Source organism: Delphinapterus leucas, chromosome 1, assembly GCF_059928025.1.
Source record: "Delphinapterus leucas isolate spDelLeu-1000000601 "Yukka" chromosome 1, BTC_Dleu_Yukka2, whole genome shotgun sequence".
NCBI lineage: Eukaryota > Metazoa > Chordata > Mammalia > Artiodactyla > Monodontidae > Delphinapterus > Delphinapterus leucas.
Window position 1 is genome coordinate 33,983,391 of NC_143129.1, and position 15,644 is coordinate 33,999,034.

General features: G+C 36.1%; 1 protein-coding gene across 1 annotated transcript in view; it reads right to left on the reverse strand.

Moving 5' to 3' along the window:
- SDCCAG8 (SHH signaling and ciliogenesis regulator SDCCAG8) overlaps positions 1-15,644 on the reverse strand; it is a 263,252-nt gene that overhangs the window by 246,281 nt on the left and 1,327 nt on the right. The window contains 2 exon segments of the mRNA XM_022579435.3: positions 1,859-1,941; positions 2,631-2,783. Of these exon segments, the coding sequence (XP_022435143.2) occupies positions 1,859-1,941; positions 2,631-2,783 (236 nt within the window).

Here is a 15,644-nt window from a genome sequence, read left to right on the forward strand (position 1 = left end):
ATTTTGTTTTTCAATCCAGCAGAAATTCCTATAAATGATGAAATACCAGCTCCCATGGCAGAATAATTCAGTAGAGCTTTGCTTCTGGGAATATTTAATAAATTTAAAAACCAAAGAGACTTTAATTAAATGAATTATCTGTGTTAAGTAGAAAGGAACTAATTATAATAATTAATATTAATAGAAAGGGGTTCGGTACATAGGCAAATATGAATTATTATTATGTGTATATAGGGGATAGTCAATGTGAAAATTAAAAACAAGCTTATGTCATGTGGAAAATCTCCATATGAAATAACTTGCATATACTTTGAAGGGTTTATTATAATCTGGATGTCCACATTTTAGAATAACAAGTAATAATGTTTAGACATTTTCTATCTCAACACTGCCTCAGTTTCACTATCAATACAGCCACATATTTTTCATATGTCATATTGGCTATGAAACTGCATTCTAAAGGATAACATCTTCAAAAGCTACTTATTATGGGTATGGCTTATAATCATCACATGTAGGTCATATACATTTAGAGTCTAAGTTCCATTCTTTCACATAGCTCCAATACAAATAGACCTGCGTATTGGTATATACAACTAATGATTTTGATGAGAGTCTTCTTGCCTATTTGAAGTCAATAAGTTTTGTAATATCACTGCTCAGTTTTACCTTTAAAATGCTAATAAGCATGTCTGAGCATTCAACAGATACAGCAACTTAATCTACTAGACTTAAAAGTACTCCACGCATGTGTGCTTAAGAGCATTCTAGAAACTAGGTGTCAACGGTAATAAATTCACTGAATGATGAAGTATTTTTTTAATTATAATTTATACCTATAAATATTGAATAGGAGTATGTAGTACATTTCTCTAAAGTGGGAATTAAACATGAAAGTATGTGTCAGGCTGGAATGAAGTGTTAATATAAGGGTACTTTTATGACATTTCAGCTGTGAGTAAAGGAAACTGACATGTCTCCAAGTTTCCAGCATGTAGCCTTGGTATCCAACTGTCACAGACATTGAAAATGCAAGGTGGTTATTGTTGCTATGACATTTTATATTTGTGTCATACTTCATAGGTTTCTAAAGAATTTTAAATATATGATCTTATCTTATTATTACAAAAACCCTGTGAGAGAGTACATAATAGACCCTAGATAGACCTAAAGCCTAGATTATTATTTTGACCATTTAAACCTGGCCAAATCCTTCCCTCACATATACCCTTTCCCCCACAGTACCCTTCCCTCACACCCACCCTCCCTCACAGTACCCTTCCCTCACACCCACCCTGCCCTCACACCTATCTCAGGCTTTATATCACATTGCCTCAGTCAGAAATAATACACTCCGTCAAAGCAACAGCAATAGAAAACAGCTTCAGAAGAAGCAGAGTACAGCTTCTCATATCACACAATTTTATAACCATATATTTTAAAATTTAGAATAAGATTACATAAAAGAGTAAAACAAAGGACTGCTAGAATTAAACAGTAAATTCTAAAAATAATAAAATATAGATATGCCCCTCTAAAAAAGCAATGGTTAATCTTTTCCATATATTGTTTCTTTTTTATATTTGCTAACAGTTGCAAAGTAAATTCTCCAAACTATTTCCTCACTCATATTTTTCAAGTAAAAAATAAATTAAAAAATCAGAATTCTCTCTGCCATGGAAGTCTCTCTTCTTCAGCCAAAATAATCAGAGGGAAAATAATTTCTTTTAACGTTTTACACTATTAGCAGGCCCTGCTCAGAATCTGTTTACAATATGTACTACTAAAATGACACAGTAAAATTAAAACATGGTTAGAAAAATAATGTTTTTGTCAGGTTGCAAAAGCTGATACTTACCAAAGGGGACAATTTTCGTCTTCTTGGAGATACCTCACTTTCCTTAGTTGCTTGTTGGCATAGCAAAGCTTTGAGTTGATTAACTGTGGAGCAAAAGCGATGGGTTTATTCACCTTATTTTAGATCCATGGTTTATTATCACCCATCTATCCATCCATCGATCTAACAAATATTGTTTAAATATGTATTATGCACCACAAAATGTGCTACTGACTGGGGACACAAAGACAAACAAGAAAACCTCTACCACTTAAGAGCTAAGAATCTTGCTTGTGAGCAAGAGGGATATAACTAACAGATATAAAATTATATAATAAGTTCTAGGTAGACCTAGAGCTAATGCATAGTGCTATGAAGAGGAAGCACATAATTGTTTTCACAGAGAAGACAATACGGTGAAGGATAAACAGGAGATTACCGAGCAGAAAAGGGTGAGAAAAAATCCAGTTAGAATGCGTGGCTCATGCAAAGCATAGAAGCATGGCCGTAGGTTGTTATGATTAGAACATGGCTTGAAAGGTGGACAGTTGAAAGGAAAACAGAAAAATGAGGCTGGAGAGGCAGCTTGGATTCATCTTAAGGAAATACTGCTACGACATCCTATAGGCATTGAGAAGTCAAAGGAAAAAAAAATAAGCAAGGGAATTAGATTAGCTGATTTGTGTTTCTCGACTAAAATCCTAGCAGTAAAGGATAGACTGGAGTCATTACTGTACAAAGTTTAAATAATTCACTGTGTGTCATTCAGGTCAGGACTGACGTTCACACTCACCAGCATGGCTGTGTTGCAGTTCACGCCAGGCATTCCCAGCATCCTCATTTCCTACACTGGTACTAAAAGAAGGATCCATTACATCTTCTCCAATAGTGACATCACCTTCTCTCAGGGCACATTTCAATTGGTGAATGCTTCTACTGGCACGTTCTGTAACAATATGATGAAAATCAGGGCCAGTGAAATCTGGGCGACCAAAGGTACACTGACTCAAGAAGACAATTTCTAAAGGAAAAGCAATCATTTCTGATACTTCATGGGGAAAAAAGCATAGTTTTGTTTCTAGCTTGCTGAGGAACATGCCAGAGGAAGTAAGAGATTAAGTTCATGGGTTAGAAGTTAGACTTGATGATCTCTAAGGTCCCTGACACCTCAGTGATTGATATTCACTATATATAGCTCTATTGCTGAGGAGGAATGAATGGGAGAGCTTCTCCCCCCTCCACTCCTCCAAACAACAGCCTCACAGGGAAAGCACTGTCCTAACCCCTCAATGCCTAAGACTCCCCTACCCCTTCTGGAGAGGGGTGGGTGGGCAAAACTGGCAAAAGGGACACCACCACACCAAGTTCCTGCCCAAGGAGGCCTCCTTGTCCCTGTAGGCCAGATGTCCCTCTAGCAGCAAGAGACATATGACTACCTGGCCTAGTTTTGATCAAGATTTGAACAGCTGACGTGCTTATAGCGGCAGCCTCTCTAGTATAGTCGTACTTACGTACTGCTGGCTGACTACATCTTACATAGAAATTCTTGGTTAGTGCACCTGACTACCCCTAGAATTGAAGCTTAAACTCACTAGCACATACTTAACATAAATAGTCTAAAATGAAGTATTTTAAGGTATATTATTCTAGTAGTTCATCTCTAAAAATAGCCCCCAAAGGACCCAGCCTCACATTCTTGCCCTCTCCCGGGTTGAAACTCAGTGGGCCTGTAACCTGCACTAACCAAGAGAATGCAATGGAAGGCACACCACGCCAGACCAGTCACATCTTTAAAACATCTGGTAGCTTTTGCTTCTACCTTCTCGGAACTCTGGTTTTTGTAAACCCAAAGCCAAACAAAATAGGAAGTCTGGCTACCTTGCTGGTGAGATTGTGAAGAGGCCATGTGGAAAGGAAAGCCCCTGAGACCACCACAGGGAGAAGGAGAGAAGCCCAGCCCCACTAACAGCCCGGTGGAGTCTCCTGATGACTCCAGCACCAGAGGCCATCCACCTACAATGGCATGAAAGAAACCCCAAAACTGCCCAGCTTGAGTCCAATTAACCCACAGATCTGTGAGAGATACTACAAATGCTTTTCTTTGTTGCTTTCTGCCATCAAGCTTTAGAGTGTCTTGTTAAGCAGCAATAGATAACTGAAATAATTATTCAGTGAAATACGTACCCAAAAACATCTTCAGCAAAGGATCGAAGTCTTACATTAATAACAGAACTATACTAATATAGTAATATTATACTGTACTATATGTTAATACTATACTATAATATACTAATGACACTGGTGATGACATTACTAATAATTCTACCCCATTTTATGGATATTTTACATGTATGACAACTGGAGAACCAGGCAATCAATGGGTAATTTCATTAATTAAAGTCCAGTTACTTCTTCAGGTTTAAACTTGTTATTTCTGCTAATCTCTTATGACTAAATTCCCCAGTTCCAATCTAGAAAACATTAACTATAATAAAAAATGTTCCTTGTACATTAGAGCTGAAACCCAGATTTCACTCATCATTTTCAAGTTTTGACATCTGTATTTGAAAGTTATTTTTAATTCATAAATTTACCAAATATTTACATATATCTAACATAGAAATTTATGTTAGAAAAAGATGAATTCCCATGCAAGTTCATGTATAGCTACTATCTATTTCATATGGATTTTATCTAAATAATTCTTAAGATTTTCAGAGGAGATCTTTTTTTTGCGGTACGCGGGCCTCTCACTGTTGTGGCCTCTCCCGCTGTGGAGCACAGGCTCTGAACGTGCAGGCTCAGCGGCCATGGCTCACGGGCCCAGCCACTCCGCGGCATATGGGATCTTCCCGGACCAGGGCATGAACCCGTGTCCCCTGCATCGGCAGGCAGACTCTTAACCACTGCGCCACCAGGGAAGCCCAGAGGACATCTTTTTCTAAGTAAAAACTTTCCCTAATTCAGAGCAACACATAACAATGATGCCAATGAAGTTCTCTCTTTCTTCTGACCAAGGCCCTTCCTTGACAATTATATATATTTCGCCTTGTGTACTCAGGAGAAAAAGCTCCTATTCCTTGCTACCTACGTGGGAACCCTAAAAAAGCTATAAAACAGCTATCTTTTCATTACCAATCATGGATGGAAATATATTTATAAACATATATTCTACAGGACCTTGAAACATAGATTATACTTCCTCCAAGCCCATTAATTTAAGTTTGAAACCAGAAAAAACTAACCATAACTTAATAGAAAAAAATATTCTCTATCTTACAAAATCTCTAATATAGGTTCTTTGCTTACAGCAACTCATTTTCTACCTTGATTAAACTAAAGAAAACAGGTCTTTTAGGTCAGGGTTCAACAGTGAAATTCTACAACTAACTACACAAGAGACCCAGGGAATTTACCACTACAATTTTCTCCACATCAATCCTGTTTCCACGCAGACCTTTCTCTGACTGGAATTTGGAATTGATAACTAACCAAGCCTGGTCTCCTTTTACTCCTCATGAGTTTAAAAAGTCCAGATAAGATGCATTCCTGGTTTTAATAAAATGAGAAGCAGCAAAAATAGTTTTTCAATAACTCAGTATTTTCTAAAGAGACTTGTTAAAAAGGAAAATCAAAGTGTTACTTGATAAGCAATTTAGTTCACACAGCATTAGACTTAATGCACTGAAATCTATGAATAAAGCACTTATCCTTACTGCATCCATTAAAAGGAAAGAGAGGGTTTGAATTACACTATAAGTGTGCTCTGTGGAGCCATCAAATGACTTCATCTATAAGACAAAGGATAATTATTTATTTATACCTAATCTGACTAAAAGTTAATAAGCGATATTAGGAAAAGGAAAGGAAATCTGAAAAAAATTGTGTAGTTGTAAATCCTTATAGGTAGACTTCTTTCATTAGCTTACAATGATGGCAGAGCTTTATGAGCGCATTTAATCCCTTTCCTAATATTGTTTAATCTTTTAGAATTTTTAACATTCAAAGACCATGTGTTAAATTGCACTATGAAAATAGTATTATGTGAAATAGTAATATATTGAACTCAACAACCATCCCAAAGAAAAGTGATTACACAAGGTTAGGGGTTTTTTGCAACGAGTGACTTTAGTTGTTAGTATCAGAGATGAAGACAAGGAATTTCTAAGAACTGTGTCTTAAAACTAAAACTAAGGAGATAAGTGATATTTTAAAGTCATTTCAATACTACATTTCAAAACATGCTAAATGTTTTTTCAAATATTTACATACTAACATAATTATACACTGCAACAAACAGTTAATCCTGAGGAATAACAACACTCAGATCTTTCAAGACAGATAAAACCCCACTTCTCTTCAACTGGAGCCACTGCAACTGAAGGCCCCATAATCCTTATTAAGAACACTGCTCCCCAGATGCAGTTATCTGCTGCTTTCATGTAAGGAAACCAGATTAGACAGGAGGTTCCAGTTGTGGTTTCCTATCCCACTGTTAATGGGCACAGCTTTATCTGTCTATAAATGAGAGATGGAAAGAATACTCATTTCCTCTTCTCTCCTGAGAGGACAGTAAGAGATTTCACAATACATCCTGGTTTCTTCTCTCCAGCACCAACTATGGGCTGAATATAAACTTAATTATGTTCTGCTAATTTTGGGGGTTTTTTGTTCTTCTTTCTCTAATGGCTTTAGGTGTAAGGTTAGGTTGTTTATTTGAGATTTTTCTTGTTTCTTGAGGTAGGACTGTACTGCTATAAACTTCCCTCTTAAAACTGCTTTTGCTGCATCCCATAGGTTTTGGTTTGTTTTGGGTTTTGTTTTCATTGTCATTTGTTTCCAGGTATTTTTTATTTCCTCTTTGATTTCTTCTAGTAGCGTATTGTTTAGCCTCCATGTGTTTGTATTTTTTACAGTTTTTTTTTCCTGTAATTGATATCTAGTCTCATAGCATTGTGGTTGGAAAAAATACTTGATATGATTTAAATTTTCTTAAATTTACCAAGGCATAATTTGTGACCCAAGATATGATCTATCCTGGAGAATGTTCCATGAGCACTTGAGAAGAAAGTACATTCTGTTGTTTTGGATGGAATGTCCTATAAACTACCAATGGCATTTTTCACAGAAGTAGAACAAAAAATTTCACAATTTGTACGGAAACACGAAAGACCCCGAAGAGCCAGAGCAATCTTGAGAAAGAAAAACAGAGCTGGAGGAATCAGGCTCCCTGACTTCAGACTATGCTACAAAGCTACAGTAATCAAGACAGTATGGTACTGGCACAAAAACAGAAATATAGATCAATGGAACAGGATAGAAAGCCCAGAGATAAGCCCACGCACATATAGTCACCTTATTTTTGATAAAGGAGGCAAGAATATACAATGGAGATAAGACAACCTCTTCAATAAGTGGCACTGGGAAAACTGGACAGCTACATGTAAAAGAATGAAATTAGAACACTCCTTAACACTGTATACAAAAATAAACTCAAAATGGATTAAAGACCTAAACGCAAGGCCAGACACTATAAAACTCTTAGAGGAAAACATAGGCAGAACACTCTATGACATAAATCACAGCAAGATCCTTTTTGACCCACTTCCTAGAGAAATGGAAATAAAAACAAAAATAAACAAATGGGACCTAATGAAACCTAAAAGCTTTTGCACAGCAAAGGAAACCATAAAGAAGACGAAAAGACAACTCTCAGAATGGGAGAAAATATTTGTAAATGAAGCAACTGACAAAGGATTAATCACCAAAATACACACGCAGCTCATGCAGCTCAATATCAAAAAAAAAACCCATCCAAATATGGGCAGAAGACCTAAATAGACATTTCTCCAAAGAAGATATAAAGATTGCCAACAAACACAGGAAAGGATGCTCAACATCACTAGTCATCAGAGAAATGTAAATCAAAACTACAATGAGGTATCACCTCACACTGGTCAGAATGGCCATCATCAAAAAATTTACAAACAATAAATGCTGGAGAGGGTGTGGAGAAAAGGGAACCCTCTTGCACTGTTGGTGGGAATGTTAATTGATACAGCCAGTATGGAGAACAGTACGGAGGTTCCTTAAAAAACTAAAAATAGAACTACCATACGACCCAGCAATCTCACTACTGGGCATATACCCTGAGAAAACCATAATTCAAAAGAAGTCATGTATCACAATGTTCATTGCAGCTCTATTTACAATAGCCAGGACATGGAAGCAAACTAAGTGTCCATCAACAGATGAATGGATAAAGAAGATGTGGCACATATATACAATGGAATATTACTCAGCCACAAAAAGACATGAAATTGAGTTATTTGTAGTGAGGTGGATGGACCTAGAATCTGTCATACAGAGTGAAGTAAGTCAGAAAGAGAAAAACAAATACCATATGCTAACACATGTATATGGACTCTAAGAAAAAAAAAAAGGTTCTGAAGAACCTAGGGGCAGGACAGGAATAAAGATGCAGATGTAGAGAATGGACTTGAGGACATGGGAGGGGGAAGGGTAAGCTGGGACGAAGTGACAGAGTGGCATGGACATATATACACTACCAAATGTAAAATAGATAGCTAGTGGGAAGCAGCCGCATAGCACAGGGAAATCAGCTCAGTGCTTTGTGACCACCTAGAGAGGTGCGATAGGGAGGGTGGGAGAGAGGTGATATGTGGATATATGTATAGCTGATTCACTTTGTTATAAAGCAGAAACTAACATACCATTGTAAAGCAATTATACTCCAATAAAGATGTTAAATAAAAGAGGCATGTTTTTTATAACAGAGCTGCATTAAAAAAAAAAAAGAACATGTGGCACATATATACAATGGAATATTACTCAGACATAAAAATGAACGAAATTGAACTATGTGTAGGGAGGTAGATGGACCTAGAGTATGCCATACAGAATGAAGTAAGTCAGAAAGAGAAAAACAAATACCATATGTTAACACATATATGTGGACTCTAAAAAAAAAAAAAAAAAGGTTCTCATGAACCTAGGGTCAGGACAGGAATAAAGACGCAGACATAGAGAATGGACTTGACATGGGGAGTGGGAAGGGTAAGCTGGGACAAAGTGAGAGAGTGGCATATATACACCACCAAATGTAAAATAGATAGCTAGTGGGAAGCAGCCGCATAGCACAGGGAGATCAGCTCGGTGTTTTGTGACCACCTAGAGGGGTGGGATAGGGAGGGTGGGAGGGAGATGCAAGAGGGAAGGGATATGGGGATATATGTATACGTATAGCTGATTCACTTTGTTATACAGCAGAAACTAACACAACAATGTAAAGCAATTATACTCTAATAAAGATGTTAGGGAAAAAAAAGACAGTGGCAGAGGGAAAAAGAGAAGAGGGTTTTTAATTAGAAAAATACAGATTCAGGGGGTGGGTGTGTGGGCAAGATGGACAAAGAGGGTCAAAAGGTACAAATTTCCAGTTACAAAATAAACTATGTCCTGGGATATAATGTGCAGCACGGTGACTATCATTAATAATACTGTGTTGTACATGTGAAGAGTAAATCTCAAATGTTCTCATCACAAGAAAAACAATAATTAAAAAATTAAACTTAAGAATACAAACACAAATACAACCTCTGAGTCCTACAGGATCATATGAACATAAATGTAAGTAAATACTATTTCTGCTGGTCCACTATCCAAATATCAATCAATACAATGAGCACTGAAAAGGTTACTAAGCTGTTGACTGCCGAGAAATTTAAGTCTGTTTTATTCATTTTTGTAATCCAGTTGCCCTACTTTCTAACTCCTAGCTCAACACTGAGCCTCTCTTCATCAAGATGCTTTTGAACAAAAGGGAAATATGTCCCTGTCTAGGAAGGATCATCACTTATATACGTACTGAGGATTACTGATGTCTACATTCTCCATCTGTACTGGGAGATGTGAACAAGAATTATCCTGGTGACAGGGAGGCGGAACCACACCCAGTGAAGTGCTCAGCTGTCTCTGAGAAAACATGCAATGAACCATATCTCCCTAGGCCGAGCATGAGGCGAGCCACAGTTCTTAAAGCATGCTTAGACCAGGACAGACAAGCAGAAAAATGAAACCATGGCAAGATAAGAGACACATGTGTCTGTCCACACTTGACTGGGCCTCAGGTAGTTCAGAAGATTGTTGTCACTGTTTACTAGGGAACTGACAGGTAGTATGACCAAGATAAAAACAGCATAATCCAAAATCAGAGAAAAAGAGCTTTGTAAACGGCAATTATAATAATGAAAGAGATTAAAAGTGTGCAGAAACTACAAAATCTCAAAAAAATCCTATCGTAAGACTCTAAAAGCTGAAAAATATGAAAATGGTTGGTGCCAGGAGTGAAAGATAATCCGAACAAGAATGTAAACATCTTAAGAGAGCAGTGTCTAGAAGATCATTAATGATGGATGGATGCTGGCAAATCAAGATTGACAATATGCATTATGAGGGATACACCTGGTATTTTTTTGGCACCAACTGAGAGGACTTATGCACCTGCCACTTTCCTGATAAAGAAGTAATCCTAGCCAGACTGGCAGAACTTAGGTAAAATTATCAGCCAATACAATCTGTACCCTTAATTGTAATTATTCTCAAGTATGATTCTCACAAAGTAAATGTTATGAGCAATGCCTTGCTACTTCTAGATCATGGTTCTCAATCTTAGCACTATTGAAATTTGGACCTGATAATTCTTGACTGTAAGGTGATGTGTTGTGTTTGTATAGCAGCGCCCCTGGCCTCTACCCACTAGATGCCAGTAGACTCCTCCCTGCCAGTTGTGACAACCAAAACTGTCTCTGGACATTACCAGATGTTTCCTGGATGGAAAAAAAGTCACCCTGGTTGATAACTGCTGGTTTAGATTAATAAAACAAGATAGCCCCTGTTCGGTTTTAAGGAGAGACTTTCCACGTTGCTACATTGTAACTACAGGCACCTCCTGATGAAAAGTGGTCAGGATAGTGAGCCATCCTGCCACTGTGGTAGGCAGTGCACAACCCATGGCCATCACTACCATGAGGCAGTTCTGATCCAGGTATCTGGAGTTGTTATATCTACTGTAATTAAAAACTTGAAATTCATATTTAGTTTCATTTTGTTTCCAGGCCTAATACATGAAGCAATAGTTGTACTCTAAGGCCATATTTCAGAGCTACTTTAGGTGATCATTCCTTTAAATATTCCAGTGGGCTTTGATGAAGCTCTCCCATAATCAAGGTTGCTTTAGCAAGTACACAAGCGCATGTCAAGGTACTTTCCCTACCTTTTGATCCTCAAAGGAGTATCACTAAGTGAAAAGGTGGAAAATCTTAGCAAAAACTGGTGAAATGATCAGAGTTTAAGTCTTTTAAAAATCCCAAGAGTTAATATAATTATTCTCAGTATCTCAAAAGCTTGAGAACAACTTCATCTCTTTTTTCTGTCCAAACATGGCCAACATGTGAAAATGCCCTTACAATCTCATAACACTGAACCACTGTTTTGGTTCTACATTATTTCAGGATGACTATTTACTTGTAAAACACCCTTTTGGGGCTGCTAAATCCTGTCTTTTGCCTATTTTACCTCATTATCAGTAGGGAAGAAAAAATGGAATTCTACTAGCTTTTTGCTATTCTGGTAGAAGAAATGGTCATAAAAGTTAAAACTACTAAGAAAAGCCATATAAGTATATAAAACAAAAAAGGAATATATGTAATTTAAATTTTATCAGCAAAAATGTAAACTCAAATGTTTACAAACTTCATTTGCATTACCAATCCTTATTTATTAATAGCCAATATTTCCATTTCTTTAATTTTTAGAAAAGAGAGATATGTTTCAGTCTGCACTAAAACACCAAAATAATTTTCTCATTTCATAATAAATGCTTCCAGAGCCTTTATTACGTTGTTGCCTGTCTTGGTCTCAATGAGGCTGATAGTTAAACACATAAGCAAACATTAACTATAGAGAATATGTGTGTGTGCATAAATATATACTATATATGGCAAAGAATATTTTAAAATTTTAGAAAACATTTAAGAAAAACAAAAAGAAGAAGAAATACAAGTTTGATGAGTAAAACTGAGAAAAAGAGGAACTTTTACTTAAGTAGTTATACACAGGTTTTCTTAAGTCTGCCAAAGGTCCTGATGATATCACTTCTGGTTAATTCAGTGACCAAATTATTGACTAGTAAGATTAACACTGGCTTTCCACAGATGTGATTCCTTCTGTGGAATGAAAAAAACACTTTGTATGAATTGGAAAGATGCTCTATATCTTACTTGTGTACAATTGGCCCATCAATATTATCTTCAGTTTTATCAAACTAGATCAACTTACAAAGAAAAGGATCACTCCCCCCAATTTTATATTTTCTTCCCATATTCAACCTCTCACTTTCTATGAACCTAGTTCCTTACTCTCATTTGTATATGAAAGAAACAGAACCATTATCATTCATGTGTTCCAATCCAGTGTTGATAGAAGGGACATTACAGATCCAGGGGTCTGAGGTAGTGCCTGAAGGCAAACCAAGCTCTCATGTGTTTTGCTTGACCCACACAGTATAGGACAAAGGGAAAAGAATAAGAGAAAGTGAAGGAAAAAAAGAGGGAGGGAGCAAGAAAGTACCTGGAATGTTTTTAGAAAAAGCATAAAATGCCCAGTTTGGCCAGAGCCTCACCATTCCCTAGTGTCTTCCACTGACTCCACCACATATTTTGTCATCTGCTTGGCTCCTAAAGGCAATAATTCTCCACCTAGTCCAAACTTTTCATATTCCAGATGAGGAAACAAGAATCCAAAAACAGTTTATTAACTTGCCTAAGGTAACATAGATGGTTATTAGAAAAGCAACAGTAAGAGTTGTAACTTGGATCCTAGTTCCACATTCTCTTCTTTGAATCTATCATACTCTTCCACAAATTCAATCTAGAGCCTAAAAACACCAAAATGTTGAAAGAAAAAGGAGGAATCAGCATACAAAATGTATATAGAAAGTAAATGATGTATTCCTGTCTCGGTATAAGTTTGTTCCATCTCTTTATGCCCACCCAATCAAAGGTGGCCAGGAAGTTGGAGAATAGGTGAGTCATGTATACAGGTATAAAACTGTATCCAAAGCTAACACTGCAGCAATAGATGAAACGTGATTCAGTTATTAAGGCTGGGACACTGAATTTCTAACAAGTTCTCTCCTTCTTTCTAACATCATATCCCTACATTCAAGTGTACAAAATTGAAAACAGCCTGAATTTCCTGTTATTCTGGTTTTCCTGACCCTTTCTTGGCTATAAATTAGTTTATTTTATACCTCATGACCTTGCACTATGATGTGTTGAATTTAAATTAGAGGAGGGGTAGTTGCTATTCTGCCCAGTTATCAATACAATTCTGTGCGTCTTGAATTTTAGATGCCGAAAGAGTGAATGAACACCTAACCATATTGCCAGAAGACCTTCCAAGTCACTTCTGGTTCTAGATTAAATTCTGTGACTCCCAGGATACCTGGTATGCCCACTGTATACCACATTGAAAACTTTCAGATCATCTACTATGTAGGAATAATATTACAGATCTGTGGGGCAATGAAGTTTTCTAGTTTTTCTGCCAGATCTCTTACTTTGAAGAAGTCTTTCAACCACTCCAATTCTTACAGTGGGGGAATAGACAATCCAAAGCAGGAGTTATCCTTAGAGGGTGACTACATCTGAAAGGCGTCAGGGAAAGAATAAGAGGTGAGTGTAGAGCCTGCAGATGGGATCTCTATTTCCATGGCTGCTCTAGGGTCATCAGACTCAAGGAGAGGCAAGAATTCCTCTTAAGTTTTAAAAGCAAGAAAGCAACATTGACTCTGCTTTTCACATCAGAACTTCAAATTCTTCATATACTATAATAGTACCAAAAATTGTGTTTAAAGTAAAGAAATGAGGAAAAGCTATAAAAAAATGAGAGACTATCATGGGAAAATTATAAAAGCATTTTGCATTTTTATATGCCCACTTCCTTGCTAAATACAACTGAAAGAATTAGTAATGATTACATGTACAGTTATTTAGAAACCAGAGGAATAACTTGTGAGGAAAGACCAAGAATACCTATTACCTTTTCTTTAAGCATGAACTAGACAAGCCATTTTGGGGAAGTAATGGTGGATAGACAAAACCAAAACAAAAGAACTTTAAATTGCATTTTGTCTGGCCGCATAGTAACACAATTCTCAAGTTATTAGGCACAAAACGCTTAAAATAATGAAATTTCATATACAAAATAATGCCACCATACTGTGTTTATTCAGAAACACACATTTTGACGTTAAAGGGAATTATCCTATCTAAGAGTGGTAATTTATACGTGTGAAGTGAAGAACTTCTGATCGTGCTTCATTTCAATATTAGTTCTGTTTTGTTTCCTTCCATAAGCTATTATATAAACTAAATAAACCTGAAAATTAAAATGCTACTTAATAAACAATAAAATAAGTCCTGAAAACCCATGAAAAATTTCAAGTTTCATTTCTTGATTCATTGTTAAAACTATCACTAAAAATTAATAAAAAACAAACTAACTTTTTGCTCTGCTTTATTTGCTCTTGATTATAAATGTTTTCACTACTTTATATTGTTATAACACTAAATTTTAAATTTATTTTAAAATGAATTATCTTTGAATAAAAACTCTTCACTATAATTACTGAAAGCAGTATCGTGGGTATTAAATATAGTACTATAACATTAGTTTGAAATTAACTACTGCATCAAGTCTAATATTAAATAGCCTCTAATACTTAAATAAAGGTTCAAATTAAGGTTAAAGGAGGAGAAGCACTAGGAGAAACATAATGGAAAACAAGATTTTTTTACCGACCTCAAAAATTAAACGCCACTGGTATTATTGCGCACAGTATTTTTCTTGCTTTCAAATGAAAAGTTACAAGTGGTTATTTCTGTATCTAACAGCTCTTGAAACATCAGTAGGCTGATGAAGGTATTCATTCAGAGCAATTATTTTATTCTTGCAGTTTGAATACTGAGAATGTTGACAGTTTGTAACACTGTTGACAGATGGAAACAATAAATAATAACCCTTTCAAAGTCTAGACTCACTAGAAGATAAATTTGCTAATCAAACAATAAATAATAGCCCTTTCAAAATCTAGACTCAGTAGAAGAAAATTTGCTAAACTCCTTGAAAAACCTTCACTTTGCTACAAGTACCAATTATAAATAGTAGCTAACATTTAATGAGTGCTTATGTGCCAAGCACTGATCTTTACTCTTCTTTTTTATCATAGTAATCTGTAATTATTTTGTTTATTGTGCTTCACTGCATTAATCCAGAGGCTCCCTGAGGACAGTCACTTTGTCTAGTTCCTTATGGTAACCCCAGCATTTGGTATGTCTAACATACAGTAGGCACTAAATTAATAAATGAGTCAGTGCTTTAAATGCTTTAAATATTTTTTAAGCTGTTGGTCATGGCCTAAATGGTTAAGAAAATGCAAAAGAACAGAAAGTAGGGTGAATTACATCTAGTAGAATAAATATTCTTTAATGAAACTTTTCTTTTAGTCTATATGTCTATGCCCCATACAAAACATATTTCTTATTTATGGCTAAGATTAAAAAAGAAAGCCTGAAAAATCACTGCTTTATGTGAATTATTTTATTTGCTCCTCACAAGAACCCTGTAGCCAATATCATAACTTCTACTTTAAAGTAAGAGAAATGAGGTTTCTAGATGTTATATATGATGTTCAAGATGATAGAGCTATCTACAAGTATATCAC